Source organism: Eptesicus fuscus, chromosome 21 (genome assembly GCF_027574615.1).
Source record: "Eptesicus fuscus isolate TK198812 chromosome 21, DD_ASM_mEF_20220401, whole genome shotgun sequence".
NCBI classification, from domain to species: Eukaryota; Metazoa; Chordata; class Mammalia; order Chiroptera; family Vespertilionidae; genus Eptesicus; species Eptesicus fuscus.
In genome coordinates, this window is record NC_072493.1 from 11,790,464 (window position 1) to 11,808,310 (window position 17,847).

General features: G+C 42.3%; 3 protein-coding genes across 5 annotated transcripts in view; 2 read left to right on the forward strand and 1 right to left on the reverse strand.

Moving 5' to 3' along the window:
* The window catches only part of TERF2 (telomeric repeat binding factor 2), a 22,682-nt gene extending 15,236 nt beyond the window's left edge, over positions 1-7,446 (forward strand). Inside the window, exons 7-10 of the mRNA XM_008139958.3 lie at positions 394-786; positions 3,907-3,992; positions 6,407-6,450; positions 7,039-7,446. Coding sequence (XP_008138180.2) covers positions 394-786; positions 3,907-3,992; positions 6,407-6,450; positions 7,039-7,197 — 682 coding nt within the window. The 3' untranslated portion in view covers positions 7,198-7,446. The remainder of the gene's footprint in view (positions 1-393; positions 787-3,906; positions 3,993-6,406; positions 6,451-7,038) is intronic.
* Positions 1-17,810, reverse strand: part of NIP7 (nucleolar pre-rRNA processing protein NIP7) — a 24,445-nt gene extending 6,635 nt beyond the window's left edge. Inside the window, exons 1-5 of one of the 3 annotated variants that reach the window (XM_008139955.3) lie at positions 17,721-17,810; positions 17,515-17,601; positions 17,282-17,420; positions 16,649-16,789; positions 14,781-16,428 (exon numbers count right to left, since the gene is read on the reverse strand). In XM_008139955.3, coding sequence (XP_008138177.1) covers positions 16,309-16,428; positions 16,649-16,789; positions 17,282-17,420; positions 17,515-17,601; positions 17,721-17,776 — 543 coding nt within the window. In that variant the 5' untranslated portion in view covers positions 17,777-17,810 and the 3' untranslated portion in view covers positions 14,781-16,308. The other 2 variants (XM_028143239.2, XM_054709949.1) reach the window with 2 other exon arrangements.
* On the forward strand, positions 9,920-14,790 carry TMED6 (transmembrane p24 trafficking protein 6). The gene is made up of 4 exons (XM_008139957.3): positions 9,920-10,212; positions 11,615-11,741; positions 12,890-13,041; positions 14,394-14,790. Exons 1-4 carry the CDS (start codon positions 10,000-10,002, stop codon positions 14,625-14,627), a joined length of 726 nt encoding a protein of 241 aa, XP_008138179.1. The 5' UTR covers positions 9,920-9,999; the 3' UTR covers positions 14,628-14,790.
* Positions 17,811-17,847: the final 37 nt, after the last annotated feature.

Genomic DNA, 17,847 nt, shown 5'->3' on the forward strand with positions numbered 1-17,847 from the left:
AAGCTTTTGTAAAGTAGGGTTATATCAAGCAACCTCTCTCTCTCTTTCCCTGTTTTTTATTTTTTAACCTCAATTTGAGGAGTCCTCTGCTAATAAGAGCATCAACAGTGGTGAAACTGCCCTGGCCAGTTTGGCTCTATGGTTAGAGCGTGTGGCCTGAAGGGTCTCAGGTTTAGTTCCTGGTCAAGGGCACATACCTCGGTTGCCAGTGGTAGGAGTATGTGCAGAAGGTAGCCAATCGATGAGTCCTCCTATCGATGTTTCTCTCTCATCACTCCCCTCCTTCCTCCTTTCCACTCTCTCTAGAAATCAATGAAGAAAAAATACCCATAGGTAAGATTTAAAAAAACAAACAGTGGTGAAACTGATCTTAGTATGTTGCCTTATTTGTAGGCAGCTACAGAATACTCCAACCACCTTTGGAATTACGACTCTGAAAGCAGCTTTCAAGACTCTGTGTGGTTCACAAGATTCTGAGGCAATCTTCTCAAAACTGGACCAGAAAGATCTGGTACTTCCTAGTAAAGCATCCCTATCATCGCCAGCCCTCAAACACAAGAGACCGAGGAAGGATGAAAACGAAGGTTCAGCTCCTGCCGAGGGAGAGAGTGGCTCTGAACTGCAGCCCAAGAACAAGCACATGACAATAAGCAGATTGGTTTTGGAGGAGGATAGTCAGAGTACTGAGCTGAGCCCAAGCCTCAACTCCTCTCAGGAAATCATTCCAGCGTCACCATCCACGCCTGCCATTCTCAACCAACCCCTTCCCAGGGAGAAGAATCCCAAGTATGAAGACCTTCTTTGTAGGAGTTTGGGGGCTGGTTGGTGGGCCTGGTTGGGCCTGGTATTGCTTCTGTGAATGAAGTAACTTGCATCTAAGCTGTCTACCACCAAGGCTTGCTCAGACTGCTAGAATGTGACTCGGGAGTGGGGAGAGACAACATAGCCATCCGTGCCAGTTCTGAAGCCCTACACGTGGGCTTCCAGGCATTGCACGAGGGCACGAGGATGGAAGGGTCGGAGCTTCCTACTCATTGCTGCTTCCATTTTTAGCAGACTTCTGAGTACCTTGACTACTAACTAGAGATTTATGAGTATTTACAGTTTTGCACCTTCTATGAGCTTTTGAGACTTGGCAAATTCAGTAAATATTTACTAACCTCTCTCACATTGTGCTAGGTTCTGTGGAGCAGTGGTTAGAATGCTTTCATTTTGCTCGCCCATCATGACCCCTGACCTCTCTTCTCGAGTTTTGCTACCCTTTGTGTCCTCTTGTGGATCCTTCCTCCAGGCACACTGGTCTGCTTGCTCTCTCTGGAACACGCTGTTTTGTTTCTATTACTGTATTCTTGCTCCCTGTCATTCCTCATGATTGGACTATCATCCCTCCATCATTGCTTGTCAGAATCCCATCCGTCCTTTAAAGGGAAGAGAAGCACTTTTTGTGGGCCAAGTACATTCATGTATTATATTACTGAATCTCTACAATCCTCAGTTACCAATTATTAGCCCCATTTTATAAATGAGGAAGGTTCAGAAAAGTTACTAACTGGCCTTAAGTCATTAATCCAGGTCAGTCTGGACACACAGGCCCAGGGCCTGTACACCACACACAGCAGGCTGCCTCTTAAAAATTCTGCTTCCTCCATGAACCTCCCCTGCTGTAAGTGACCTCGATGGTCTCCCAAGGCTAGGTGTCCTGCGGGGCTGTGGCATCTGATAGGTGAGTCATCCTCGGGCACTAAGCTGCACTATATGCACCAATACCAGCATTTGGAAGTGAGTGAGTCACGGCTGGGCAAGTAGATGCAGCTCAACACACTTTCATTCTAGACGTGATCTCCTTGACTCCTTATAGTGATCTCGTGAGGTGTAGGTATTGCCCCATGAACAGATGAGAAAACTGGAAAGAGTACCTGACCACAATAGTTTTATTAATGGGAGGATTTGTGAAATTTCAGACATAACTATCTCCCTCATGTGCCAAGGCTATGATATGAAGTATGATTGACACTCTAAAGCAGAGGTCAGCACATTACAGTCCCTGAGCCCAATCTACCTGCTGTCTGTTTTTGTAAAGGATTATTAGAACACAGCCACATCTATCATTTATGTATTGTCTGGCTGAGTTGTCTGTAGCTACTTTTGTTGTCTGTAGCTACTTTTGTTGCTACATTGATTTGAGTAGTTGCGACAGTAAGGCCTGCAAAGCTGAAGATCCTATTTGGCCCTTTACAAAAAAGGCACCCCGTGACCCCAGCTCTAAAGGAAGTGTGTGTGAGGGGCCTGGGGAGCTTCACGGAAGAAGAGATGAGCCTGCTCAGCAGGGTTGGTGGAGCAAACCTTGCAGAGGAGCAAATGTTGAGCTGGCCTTGAAAGATGACCCGGGGGTTCTAGGCAGCAGGAATCCCTTGCATAAAGGCATGAGAACACCTGGTATGTTCCAAAAAATGTCATGTAGTCTATTGCAGGGGAATACAATGCACAGGGAGGAATAAAGTAGAAAAGTCTGGATAGGTAAATGAGCCAGAACTTGAATTCCTATTGTATTCTATTGGGTGGAGGTTCTCAAATTGGGCTTCATATCACAATTACCTATGGAATGTTTAAAAAATACATATTCCCAGGCCCCTTACTACTGAATTAGAAGGGGCCAGGAAATGCCCTGTAATCTGCTTTTCTAACTATGTCCAAATAATTCTAACCCCACTAATCTGAAGGTTTGATGAGATACCATTGAGGGTTCGGAAGAGGTACTGAGGGAAAGGAGTGGCTAGACACTGCTGTCAGGCGAGCAGTCAGGACCTAGGGGAGACGGGCCAGTGGAAGAGAGGAAGGCAGGATTAAGGTTTATCACCTGGAGGGCAGGGCCATGACTAACTAGGTTTTTATATCCCCCATGGCACTTGGCATGAACAAGTGCTTACTACGTGTTTGTTCATCAAATAAAATAATTATTGGTTTTTGCAATTTAAGGGATCACATGCAAAACTTCTATGTAAGGCTAGCTAAAGGTTAACATTTTAGGTTTTGTGGGCCACGTGTGTGTCCGTTATGTATTTTTTGTTTTGTTTCCTTACAATGCTTTGAAAATATAAAAATCCATTCTTAGTTCAAGGGTTGTTCAGAAACCAGGAGCCACAGGCTATCCTGACTTTCCCAGGAGCGCACTGCCACTAATAAGATGAAAATCCAGATCTCAGCCCCTTCCACAACACGAGAAATTAACAAGTACCAAACCATTTGTACACGTAATAAATGCCAAGTTGAGAGTAGGTGCAGGGGGTTACCACTGAACTGCAAAGACTATCTATAAAAAGAGTGAACACCTACTTAGGTGAAAATGACAGACCCAGAGGTGAAAATCAATTTTATCCCAGCACTAGGATAAGAGATAGAAAACTTAAGCTATCTGACTTTTATTTATAAATAGTAATTAACAGCTAATGTCCTGAGAAGGAAAAACATCCATTACTTTGTCTCAAATTCGTTATTCTCAGAAATTACATTTTGGGAGATAGGATCCAATTAAAAAACAAAGGAAAGTAGTCAATTAGGTCATTTCACAGAAAACTCATGGAACTCAAGGAATTTTTTTTTTTTTCAAACCTATGCACTTATTAAGCAAGCTGCTTTCATTATTCATTTGCAAAATAACCAGAGAGCCTTAAAAATACGTATTTTGAGGGTGGTGGGGATGTACTCAGTGCTGTTTGAGGAGTAGTCCTACAGCCTGATGATGACATGGAGATACCAGGCCAGTTAGGGTTTAGGAGTTGTATGTAGGTGAATTTTGAATGTGGTCACAGCAGAACGAGGAGAAACAGGACTGCAAGTGAGCCAGGGACAGAATATGGATGACCCAGGATGAATGTTTTACACCTTGTCTCATTGTTCTCTCCACAGATTACCCAAAGGCAAGTGGAACAGTTCTAATGGGGTTGAAGAAAAAGAGACTTGGGTAGAAGAGGACGAACTGTTTGATGTTCAGGGTAAGCTAAGAGATTCTCCTTGGTTTCTCCTTGACACTTTCAAGTGTAAGGTGCATGTTACTATCACATCAATGTTTCAGAAACTGCTTGTCTCCCAACTAGAAAAATTTCAGTTCAGGAGTCAGTTATATGTCCTTTCCCATTAAACAATGAAGACTGTCAAAGCAGAACTTTGTATTAGATGAAAATTCCTGGTTTTGTTTTAATAAATCCTATCTTTAATTGTAACTGATGTTCTTCCTAAAGTCTTTTAATTAGAAAAGGTAGAAGTGGTCATTCCCTGCATTTTTGTTTAAATACAAAATCTCTTACCAGTTTCTCCATGTTTTCTAAGATGAGAAACTTTGCTTTTCCATAATTATTCTTGAACTTACTAACATTTGCATTAGAATCTCTCCCATCACATATTTCATATTCTAATGGGAATATCTAAGAGCTGAACCTGAATTTTGGAGATTCTAAGCACTTTTATAACGCACCACCAACCAATCCATTGCCACTTCCTAGGTTTTGTCTTTTAAAAGTAGCTTCAGTAGCAAAAACATAGTTGGCAAGATCAAGATCACAGGGAAAATGGGGGAAGTAACAAAATCATTAACCGTGGCATTAAATAGTTAAGAACAACAGGATATAAAAGTTATAGGAAACACCCACTTCCAGTGCAGTACAGATGTGTGTCAACTTTAGAAATATGCTTCCACTATAGTATGAAATATTTCATAATTTAAAAATAATCTGCTCTGAGCCACCTTCCTCCATTGTTTAGGAAACACTGCTGGGACAGTGGCACCTGCTGAGACATCTGGCAAGTTTCATGTTTATGCAACTTTGCCTTGTCATGCAGCTTCTTAACTAGCTCGCATTTCCTTGAAATGGCATGTCTTTTATACTTGTACTAGAGGCCCGGTGCACGGATTAGTGCACATTGAAATTAATTAGAAGGTGGCTGGTGGGGCGGGACTGGGCGAGACAGGCTGGACATGCCCTGGAGCCAACTTCCCGCGGTCCCTCCCCAGCTGGCCACACCTGGGGGAGCGCTGGGGCTCGAAGGGCATCTGCGGAGTGAGCGGGGTCCCTCCGGCAGGTGGGGTCCCTTGGCCTGGCCTGCAGGAATTGGGCCAAAACCAGCAGTCTGACATCCCCTGAGGGGTCCCAGAGTGCAAGAGGGCACTCTGCAGAGTTGCTGTTGCTTAGCAGCTCCTGTGTTGAGTGTCTGCCCCTTGGTGGTCAGTGCGCATCACACCTACCAACCAGTCAGCCATTTAGCCTAAAGACTAGAGGCCCGGTGTACGAAATTCGTGCATGGGTGTGGTCTCTAGGCCGCACGGGTGCGGATCGAAGCACGAGTATCTGCTGTGGAAGGGCAGGTCCCAGCTGACCTCTGGGCCCTGGGCAGCCCCCGGACCCCGGGCATCCCCTCCGCCTGAATCATTGGGCCCCCATCTGGCTCCCTCAGCGCCTGGGAGCTGGTGGCGGCTCTACCCTGCCCCCTGGTCACCGTCTATGGGGTGATCGGGCCCTGCTTGCACTGCCTTGGCCTGGTGCCGCCCACTCACCTGCTCCACCATCCCGCCATGGTCCCGCTCTTGTTGGGGCCCACTGGGGCTGGCAGCGCCTCCACTGCTACCCACTGCCAGCACCACGCCACCCCCTGGTGGTCAGCGCACGTCAAAGCAAGCAGTTGAACGGACAATTTGCATATTAGGCTTTTATTATATAGGATTCTTTTTTTTTTTTTTAAGCGACAGTAGAAGGGAGGGGGAGAGACACAGAGAGAGAAACATCTTGATGTGAGAGAGACATTGATTGATTGCCTCCTGCACATGCCTGAAACCAGGGTCAGGGATCAAGCCTGCAACTGAGGTACACGTCCTTGACTGGAATGGAACTGGGACCCTTCAGTCTACAGACGGATGCTCTATCCACTGAGCCAAACCAGCGAGGCATTACCCTGTCCTTTTGTTTAAGGAATTGAACCTAATTTTTCTTATATAAAATGATCAGGGACTTAAAAAATCTGACATGAATCAGTAAGTTATTTCAAAACAGTGGTTAGCAAGGGGTTATAAAGCAGAAATCATGTATGTATAAGATTATATATTAGGGTTTTAAATACCAGAGACAGTAATTTTAGAAAATGTTAGTTTTATTAAAGAGCACCAAATCCATCATTAACCAACATTTATTAACGCCTTTTTGTAAAGTATTTGCTGTGTACAGATTTTCATGGGCTGAAATGATTGGTATCTTGCAAACAAAGGACAAAACCAAATTCTCCTTTAGTGATATCCTTTCTTTTCTCAGTTTGTGAAATTTGAATCAAGCTTTCCCATTAGAGACATTCTATGTCTTTTTCTGGTGTTTGTGCAGAGAAAGCTGAACTCTGAAATGAGTCTACTTTTAATGTTTTCCAGCTGCACCAGATGAAGAGAGTACAACCAGTATAACAAAAAAGCAGGTAATTTAAAATTCTCTTTTTTTATCTTTTCTGGTTGTGTGGGTAGAACAGAGGTAAAATAAGTACCCACACCTCACAGATAGACTACCCACGCACCTGGCAAAAAATCCTTTGCGTTTTTCTGATGATCCAAACGAAGTTAAATACAGCAGATCCTCAAGTAACGTCCTTTCGATCGATGTTTTGTTATAATGTTGATTAGATGCTGTAGAAACTTAGGTTTTGTTTCTATTAATTAATTAGCCTAGGATAAAGTTGGTTTTGTTATATGTCCTCTCACTTAAAGTTGCCTTAAGTGAGGGCTTACTGCAGTTATTCTCTGAAAGAAAAATCTTGTTGGACAGCAACCTGACACATGTTCCTGACCATGAACAACACATGTTTGAAGCTTGACTACACAAGTGATTATTAATTGAAGATGAAATGGCAGGACATTGAACATTTTAAATATCCAAATCCAGTGTTAATTTATTATCTGTATCGGGTTTTAAAAATATAAAACTTTTTTTTGGGTTCATATTACTCTCCTAGGAAATGTAAATAAGTGGAGAGCCAGGTTATGATAAATCTTTTTGTTTTCTTTTGCAGAAGTGGACTGTAGAAGAGAGCGAGTGGATCAAGGCTGGAGTGCAAAAATTTGGGGAAGGAAACTGGGCTGCAATTTCTAAAAATTACCCATTTGTTAATCGAACAGCTGTGATGATTAAGGATCGCTGGCGGACCATGAAAAGACTTGGCATGAACTGAAACAGATTTCATTTCCACAGAATTCACAGGAGCATGGTTCCTAATAATAGCCCCGATAGTCTGCTTTCTTTCAGAAGTTGGGCTGGGATGAAAATTTTGGGCATCCTCCTCTGACGTGGGGGAGTTCCCAGTTCCACTTCATCGCTGTTGGAGATCATGGAGCTGCAAGCCAAGTATACCCCATGTCCTTGGCAGAGACGACAGGCAGACAGCTTGTACAGTGCCAGAATATCATTAGTATTTCCTTTCTTCAGTGGTTTGCTTGAATTTCAATCCCTGGTAATCAGTAGGACTTTCTCCTAGGAAATGGTGGAGTCTGTTAGGAGCACTTTTGACTCCATGACCTGTTAAAACCAGCAACGTGAGCATTATTTGGAGTGAACTTGTTCCAGGTAAAGCTTTGGCCTTTTGGTGCAAATGCAAAGGAACTTTGTCAGAGCCCACGCTGATGAGAGACCAGTCCTGGTGGAATCAGGGTCCCTTTAAAAACTGTTTAGCCTGTTGTGACATCAACACCTAGACCTAGTCTTGGCATTTGCTCCTAATATTTGCTGGGCTACATAGGCAGGTTTAACCTCTACTGATGTGGTTGAACCCCAGTGTGTTTTTTTGGTGATTGTAGATACGCTTAGCCCCTTGACCCATTCTCTCTTCCCAATTCTCTTCCTTATGCTGGACTTTTAAAGCTTAAAAAGCCCAATCCTGATCGAATATAAAAGCCTAATCCCATTCTTTGTGAAAATGGTTGCTTCCACCTGATTCCCTAATTGTGCTATGTTAGTGTCTTGCACTGGAATTCAACATTTCCTTCTCCTTTTGTACTGTGTTGTGCTTGCTGTCTCTCTTGGACATCCTTAAAGACTGTCTTTTTAGCAAAAAGAAAATTCAGTAAAGTGTTTTCTGTAATCATTTTTTAAAATTTGAAAATTAATTATTGTCCATAACTTGTAGCCTTCTTCATTAAAGTCTTGCTTCTATCAAATATAAGTGGCTGTTTAATTGCAGCTCAACATGTATGAACACATGGAGGTGGCAAATGTTAAACAAGTTCTGCTGAACCACGTTGACTGTTAAAAAGCGATGTCAAACTCTACTGGATATTGTCGTCCTTGGAAGCCACCTGGAACCCTTTTTCTCTTTGGAGTGAAAGATGTAAAGAAATTAGTGCTAAAGTTTCAAATTCATCCTGGAGTTACAAGTTGGAAGCTTTGTACAGCTATATTACCTGTTAACTGTGTGTTGGGGGGTTTGGTACTACTGTTTTTTCTCAATGAACCCCAAATGAAACGACAGTGAGAACTTGATCTTCTCTCAATACAGCCACCTCCTCTTGATCTGGTGGCAGCCCGTGTGGTCTCCCTCTAAACTGGATTTGTATTCCAGAATCTTTTCTCCCCTCAACTCACCTCAGTAAGATGGCGTGCTCTGGGTAAAACAGTGACACTGCAATGATTTAGGGAAGCAAAATATCCTAATCAGCATTTCTCAAATGTGAAAAATGTACAGGTCCATGAACATTTTTTAACATCGATTCAGTGTTGTTATAATGTTAATGAAGTGTGTACAAACAAAAAACAGACTTTGGCTTCTAGAAAACTTACCATGTACTGTTGACTGTTTCGCTGAGTCTAAGTCACTGCTCACAACATGAGTAGTGTAAAAACTGTGGCAGTGGGGAACTTGGGTGGGGTGTCTGTGCCACAGTGTGCTGAGAAATGATCCCAGTCTCTTCCCACCTCCACCTTAGCAAGAACAGTGCTGTAACATTCGCTCTTCTCCAGAACTGAACACAATTATGAAGTCTGTTCCTTGCTTATTCCCTTGTGATAGTTCAGGTATTACCACTTGGAATCAATGTGATGAATCTGAAGCAAGACTTGCTTAGAAGCTGTTAATGCTGTTTTGTTTTTTTAAGATTATGGCTGAAATAAAAACATTTAGATATTGGCACGACTCACAGAGTGACAGAAACACTGTCCTGGTGGGTAAGAGTGTGAGGCCCACTCAGGGCCCTGCAGTGCCAGCTGTGCTTATGGGTGGTGAGCCAGCCACTGGAATCTCTGAAAGTCCATTTCTGTCTTGTGCTCACTCTTCACCCATTTAAATTTTTGCACATTTTCATGGGTTTTGTTCTCTCAACTATAACATTGGGTATCACCTAGCAATTTGAATAAGAGAAAAATCTCCCCAGCCAACTTCTGTCTGTATACTATTCAGATGGTTGTAAATAAACTTATTCAATATTTATCCCCAAGAAGCAAGAACTGAAAAAAAGACAGCCAAAAGGAAGGATAGAGCTAAATCGAAGTAGTAGATTCTATCTAGCACCCTGAAGTAGGTGTGTTTTTTTTTTAATATATTTTATTGATTTTTTTTTTTTTTTTTACAGAGAGGAAGGGAGAGGGATAGAGAGTTAGAAACATCAATGAGAGAGAAACATCGATCAGCTGCCTCCTGCACACCTACTGGGGATGTGCCTGCAACCAAGGTACATGCCCTTGACCAGAATCGAACCTGGGACCTTTCAGTCCATAGGCCAACGCTCTATCCACTGAGCCAAACTGGTTAGGGCCCTGAAGTAGGTTTGGTAAGTCACTGAGTTTTTCTAGGTGAAAGCAGAAACTCTTCCTGTGAGCCACACATGGGCTATCATGCCAGTTCTATTATGGAATATCTGTGTGGCCCTGAAGCCGGCCCAGGTGTGACTTGTGGAGTTAATGATTATCCCAGCAGTTATCCAAACTTACTTGGCTCCACTGGGCTACAGGCAGTTCACCTGCAGAGGAGTCTCCGGGAACCAGCATGTTCCCTTTGCTCATTGGAGCTGGACTGGTGGTTCTGAACCTAGTGACCTCTGCTAAGAGCCAGAAAACAGAACCCCTTAGTGGCTCTGGGGACCAGCCACTCTTCCGGGGAGCAGATCGATATGACTTTGCCATCATGATCCCTCCTGGAGGCATAGAATGCTTTTGGCAATTTGCCCACCAAACTGGATACTTCTATTTCAGCTATGAGGTAGGTACTTGGGCTCCTCTGGCCACATGGGAGAATTTTTTTGTTGTTTCCTTTTGTAAAGTGGATCAAGTCCTAGACTAACATGAGGTTCTGGTTGTCTTTATTATGCTGTGATTCTCCATCTGTTAATGAAATAGACTTGCAGTTAGATGGAAACTCTTGGATGAATAATCACTAAAACATATGGCTTGGCTTCCCAAACTGGAGGCTATGGAAGTGTGCTCAAAACCATGAGACAAATGGGGTGCCTCTTTCTGGAGAAACTATCATCACATTTACTCAGATTTGGAGATGAGAAAATACATTTTAAAAATATTAAAATACGGATATGGAAAGTCACATGATAGAGATTTCAAAAAGACACTTCAGTTTATGGGGCTAGGAGAGCAACATTTAGTCTCTTGCCTTTAGGGGTAATTCTGGCAAACTGGAGAGTCACTGGCTCAACGTTTCGCTATTGGGCCAGACAGTCCTGTTTGTGTTAAGAAGGTAAATGTTTTCAACTTGCCTGTTCACAGGCCAGGTACTTAAACCCGTCCTACTCAATAGTGAAGTTAGAGGCGGTTCATTCCCTTTGTTTTTCATCTTAGAAACCTTAACTTTCTAATCTGCTCACATAGTAATAGATTATGTATACTGACCTTATTCCACTGTAACTTCAAAACATTTTGCCGAGTCGCTGTGGCTCCGTGGTTGAGCGTTGACCCATGAACCAGGAGGTCACTATTTGATTCCCCGTCAGGGCACATGCCCAGGCTCGATCCCCAGTAGGGGACGTGCAGGAGACAGCCAATAGATGATTCTCATTGATGTTTCTATTTCTCCCCCTCTCTGAAATCAATTTTAAAAATGTTTAAAAAACAAAACAAAAACAACTTATTTTAAATGAACTTACCAGAGCTTTTTCTTATCTTTCAATTGTGATAAGAGTAGCAATAGTCAGCTCGCTGTAGCCTGGGCTTATCAAGACCCAGCTTGGCAATACTCAGTGCCTACTGAGTGCCTTATTTGCTATGAAGCATGAAAGAAGCCCCAGTGTGTGAGGACAACACCAGGGAGCTCAAAGCCACGCTAGTTCAGTCAAGACTCTACAACCAGAATCTTGCACACCAACTGATTTAGGCCTGCTGTGAGGTCTGTGCCATGTCTTTTTTATACAGGAGTGCCATCTGCATTTGGGGCAATTCTTTGTCCTGCAGTTCTGTTTCTAACATAGCAGGATGTTCATCTTTGCTGTCTCTCCTCACCCCACTGCAACACCATTGTTATCTCAATCCAAATTCCCAGAAGGGGTGGGCAGTACCATCCTTGATTGAGAACCATAGGATATCAATCTTACCACTTAACTAGCTTCTTGGTGATGTATCAGGGACTGTTCTTCCTCTTTAATGTGTCTCGGCAGGTTCAGCGGACACTGGGAATATCACATGACCGGCATATTGCTGCCACTGCACATACCCCACAAGGTTTTCTCATAGAAACCTCTCAGAATGTTCGGGGCCAGATTAACTTCTCTACCCATGAGACAGGTCTGTTTTTATAACTACGGCTATTCTAATAATCATCTTTTTTTTTTTTAATTGGGAAAATGATGAGGAAGTATTGAAATTAAGTGGCTAAAATGTGAAAACCCTGGCTTTTTTGCATAGGATGGTAAAACAGTAGGAAAAAACTTCAGCCTGGAACACCATAAACCAGTTTTCCTGGAGACGGCCAATGGCCAACGGGCAGTCTCCAGGTGACTCATTATAATTCCAGGGTCCAGAAACTCAATTTTATCTCATCATCCAGAACTAACCAGAATATGGGAAAGTGCCCCAAACAGACAGACTCGTTAAAGATACAGAATTTCATTTAGTAAATTTATTACGGGATGACATCTCTTTCCATTCATCGGAATACATGACCCAGTTACCAAAAAGCACTCAGAACCAGAGTAAATGCACAGCCATGAAAAATATCCACATCCCACAGCAAAGCACTTCTCTCACCAGAAAAGTCCTACAGCCAGATTGAGCCTGTCCCCACCTGGGACAGCACCAGTCAGCAGCACTCTACCAGCCAGGTGTACGAAAAAAAGATGTTTTTCAACAGGAGCACAGATGATCCTTCACTGTGTAGCATTATAGGATATTTAGCATCTTTGGCCCCTCCATGCCAGTAGTGCCTTCCAATCATTTCGATAAATACACTCTCACACACACAAGGAGAGGCGACCCCAGCTGCAAACCAGCACCAGTACATGCCCAAAACCATCAGTCCCTGTACAGACCACCTTGCAGTTAGTTGCTCATTTCTTTCATTCACAACACATCAATTTTTGCCTCGTTTAAGTTCAAGATGGTATCCTCCAGCTCTTAATTTCAACTCAATTTGAGAAATTCCTTGAGATAATAGGTTGAAAGAGGAAGGAAACACTGATTTCTTTTCTCTATAGACCTAGTTAGTAATATCTGCCAAAACATGATTATTATAAGTAATGTTTAGTAAAATAAGTTTCATGTAAGATCAGTGTAACTTCTACATCAAAAATTGGGTCACTGTACTTGCTAAGTAAAAAGAAGGTGCTAATGTAGCACACTGACCCCTGGAGAACTGCTATCTCCACACCTAGAGAGTGAGAGATCAACAAAGGGTGGGAGACCAAGACTTGGTAATGATCCAGGGATTCCTACAGGTTTTTATCAACTTTGTCTAAAAAATCAGCAAAATCACTTTGGTTCTGTGCAAGTGTATCTCAATTTTGGAGTCTTCTATGAAGAGCCTGAGATGGACCATAAACAGAAGAACGAAAGAAAACAACTGAATGATACTCTGGATGCAATTGAGGTAACTGTTTTGTGGGAGAAACATCCATGGAAACCGATTTTAAATTTGGAGAAAAGATTAAAAATATGGGAGTGATAGCATTTGAGCTGAGAAACCAAACAGGCAAGGGGATTTAAAGCCTTTAATTTTTATGACTTGGAGTTCTTGTTTTATACTTTTTGGCTCTATAAATGTGCCTATTTTGTGTATTTCATAAGTGAAATTACACAATGTAGCCTTTGGTCTCTGGGTTCTTTCATTTAGTATGTTTCCAAGGCTCATCCATATTGTAGCATGTATTTAGTATTTCATTCCTTTTTATGGCTGAATAATATTCTACTGAATGGATATACCACATTATTTACCCACCCATCAACTGACAGATATTTGCGTTGTTTCCATTTTTTAGCTATCATGAATAATGCAGCTGTGAACATTTGCCTAATAGTTTTTGTGTAAATGTGGTTTCATTTCTATATATAGTAGTGTACTGGGTCATATAGTAACTGACTGAGGAATGGCTGTTTTCCACAGTGCCTAAACCATTTTACACTCCCACCAGCAGTAAATTTCTCCACATCTTCACACTCGTGTGAAATGGTATCTTGTGATTTTTGAGTTGCCTCTAATGACACTGAGCAACTTTTCAGGTGTTTTTCAGCATTTGTATATCTTCTTTGGAGAAATGTCTACTTAAATCCTTTGTCCACCTTAAAACAGGGTTGTCTTTTTATTTTAAGGTTTTTTTTTAATATATTCTGGATATGTTATCAGATATGATTTACAGGTATTTTCTCCAGTTCTGTGGAATGTCTTTGCACTTTCACGATCATCTCCTGGATGTACTGAAGTCCACTGCCTAGTTTTGTAAATGAAGTTTTACTGGAACACAGCATGCTTAATTGACAACTACATATTGTCTATGGCTGTTTTTGTGCTACAACGGCAGAGTTCAGTGGTTGCAAGAGACTGCATGGCCTGAAAAGCCTAAAATATTTACTATACTGTCTGGCTCTGTAAGTTTGCAGGCCTTTGTCTTCTACCATATGCAAGAGCTGAAGACACCACTAGGACAATGACATGTTGTGTGGTATCTAAATCTAGAGATCTCTAGAAGAGTTCTCTAGTTTCAATATTGAAGTTTTTTTAAACTTAAAGACCAGGCCATGTTTTCATATACTGCAAAAGCAGCAACACTTATCAATTACAATAGCCAACTTATTACAGATCATAAAATAACTTGTTACTCAACTTCCAATAAAAAAAAAGAAAACTACTCCCAGATAACTTAAGTTAGTGCTGGAGAGCATCCAGGTGAGGCTAGATGGGGGGTAGGGAGGAGCCCTTTCCTTATTTCACTGTCTGTCCCACAGGAAAGTACACGAAAGGTACAGAAAAATATCTTTCACATGTGGCGTCATTACAACTTTGCCCGCATGAGGAAAATGGCCGACTTTTTCCTTCTCCAATCAAACTATAACTATGTGAACTGGTGGTCGATGGCCCAGAGCCTTGTTATTGTTCTTTCTGGGATCCTGCAGCTGTACTTCTTGAAGCGTCTCTTCAATGTCTCAATGACTACTGACACAAAGAAGCCAAAATGCTAAGCTAAAATAATTACAGCGTGCTGGCTCTTTTCTTCTGGGGCAGAAGCTTGTCAAAGCTTTGTTAAATCAGCTTTGTAAAGTTACTGGGGAAAAATCAATTTCTCCTATTAGAAAGTTTTAGTTTATTGCACTCATCTACTGAGGCAAAATGGCAATAAAGGAATAAAAATGTAGAAGTTTTGATGTTGGCTATTTCTAATGTACGCACCAAATGTACCATCAAAATACTGTAGCAGTCCCTTAACCTTCACTAAGTCTATTTACTTATTTTAAATATTTTTTATTAATTTCAAAAAGAGAGGGAGAGGGAGAGAGAGAGATAGAAACATCAATGATGAGAGAGAATCACTGATCAGCCACCTCAGGCACATCCCACATTGGGGATCCAGCCCACAACCCCGGCATGTGCCCTGACTTGGAATCAAACCTTGACCTCCTGGTTCATAGGTTGACACTCAACCACTGAGCCATGCCAGCTGGGCCACTAAGTCTATTCAGAGGTTAACAGAGAACTGGTGAAGGAAGAAGAGTTGAAAAAATGGGTGAAAAAGCATTCTACAATTGGTAGTAGCATTATAGGATATTTAGCATCTTTGGAGTTAAAAATGTTTTATTTTTAGAGATGTCACCTTTGGATTTTAAACAGTATAATCATTAGAAAATCTGTTTTATAATATAGGTAGTTTAAAAAATATTTCCCTGTGAAATTACTTTCATTTTAAAAATACTTTAATTCTAAAAATGATTTCAGGAAGCATGGGGAATAATGAAGGTGGTAAATTACTTCAGGGTCTCTGATTAGTGCTTTTTGTCCAGTCCAATAAGGTAAGTAAAGGTTCATAAGGGAAATGTTTTAGGAAGTCAAGGTGATGAACATAACATTCAACCTGAAATCACCATCCAGGAAAAAGATGCAGAAAACAGCTTGGAAAAACCAAAATAATGTAATCAAATTATACTCATTAGATCCTACGCTTAGTAGCAGAAACATTCAGTATATGCAACATAAAAACAATTCTTACCACTTAGTCAGCACCTGTCATTTGCTAGGCAAATTCTGAAAACCATTCTTAGGTAGATGGTTAAAGCTGTTCTTTGAAACAGAAGAAAATGAAGCTCATTAAAATTTAATGACTCATCTAAAACATCATAGAACTGGTAGATATTAGAACTAGGTTTAGGATCCAAGTTTTCTTCCACACCACACAGCACTCATCATAAGGAAAACTAGAATAAATTGCTCTTAGTATTTTATCCAAATTTCATTTGTAAAATCCCAGACATGGCCATACAGCAATATCTACCTTCCTAATATTAATAAGTAAGAAAACCTGTTGTGTTCTTACCATAAGCTTGGAAAAATGTTATCACAGATAACAATGAGCTATTCTTGTCCTCAATTCCAATGATTTAGAATCTTTTACTGAAAACAAGAAGCCCTCTGATTGAAATATAAAAAACACGATATTCTATTTAGTAACAAACACAAACACCCAAAACGCCATTTTTGACCCATTCCTGCTTAGTAAGAATCCAGCCTGCATTTGTCCATATCAAACTAAGTAGTCCCTGGAGAGAGCACAGTGTTGGCCAAATTCAACATGATGGTGGAGCCTACACAGACACAGGAAACAAAGCTAGGCCCTTCCACACAGCCATAAGTCCTCGCGATGATTTCGTTTTAAGTCAATGTCTCTTCATGTCGCACATATTCCCCAATGTCTGCTTGATGAAATACCACAATCGCCATGGGGTCTACTTTCCTGCAGTCTTGTGTAGACTTTGCTGCCACCCCAAAACCCTGGGATTCAAAAGAAGAGACACTGATTCACTCAAGTCATTCAATAAGCACGCACTGAAGGCTGGAAATAACAAAAGACATTAAAAAAAAAAATTACAGTTCTCTGAGAAATTCAAACGGTGCTGAGAATTTAGTCTCACAAGCCCACAGACCAAAAAATACATCTTTCTTGAATAAAAAAAAATCTTTAATTTATGTAATAGCTACCATCTGTACTCACCAAAGGGATGTCTGCCATGGAGTACACCACCACTCCCTGGTACTGAGACGTGTTTTCAGTGATTCGACCCAGTCCAGATTTTAACACGTGATTCCCATACAGGAAGGACTGCTCTGCTCCAGACTTTATCCACACTTTGTACTATATAAGAGAGAATCAAATCCCAAAACAAAAATGTTAACAGCTATCTCCCTGCAGATAAGCTAGCAGCTGGATCTAGGATTGATTTCTTGAAAGATGCATATTTCCCTCAAATTGTTCATCCCCTCAACAGAACTGCCAGGTTCTTTCCTCCACTCTATGAGCACCTTCTCCTATGCACAAACAGCTCTTTTTCTGGACCTACTATGCCCCTCATCACAGCCACCTATTTGCTTTTCGATCTTCAGCTGGGTTTGCGCAGGCTTTTCCACTTTGCCGGAGATAATTACAACTGGTAGTCACAGGACTCCTGTCCGGGAGCCCTAGCCATACCTTCGAACATCTCCACGTGCTGGTGCTGATGCCAATCACTGTCAGGGACTCCGTGGCAGAGACGCTGCCCAACTATCTGCGTTCAGGGGGGGTTCAGGGGTGGCCCTCATCCCTGACCTCCTCCATCCCCAGTGGCCGACTGGAAACCACCCCACAAACCTTGGCATAGGGTGCCAGGTAATCCAGAGCTGTGATGTGCAACCGGAATTTGTGGGTCTTAGTGAATTTTCCGAAGCAGGTCCCCAGCGACACCAGCTTGTCACCGGCGATGTTGGCGGCCAACTTCAAGATCTTTTCACTAAAAGGGTGAGGAAGAAAGAGGTGTCATTTAAGGGCGCACGTGTGACCCAGACCCCGACCCGGGTCCATGCTGCCCGCCGGCCCCTCCTCACCTCACGTAGTACACGCGGTCGTTGTGCAGCCTGAAACAGTAGGTGCCGTCGGGCCTATCGACCAGCAGCTGAAGGTTCTCCCCGATGCTGTGGACAAGAGGCGGACTGGAGGCCGCGTCCTAACGGACGGGCCCGGCCCCGCGCCGCACTCCGCCCCCGCCCCTTCCTACCACACACACTCCCTCTTCCGCCCCCCGCGCTCTTACTATTTTGCTATCTTCTCAAACATGACACGAGTCTCCTCTTCAGTCAAAGGCCGCATTTTCCCGCTGTTGGGACACCGGATCCTCGTGCCTCAGTCGCCGGAAGAGGAAGTCAGCCGCCAGCCTCTCT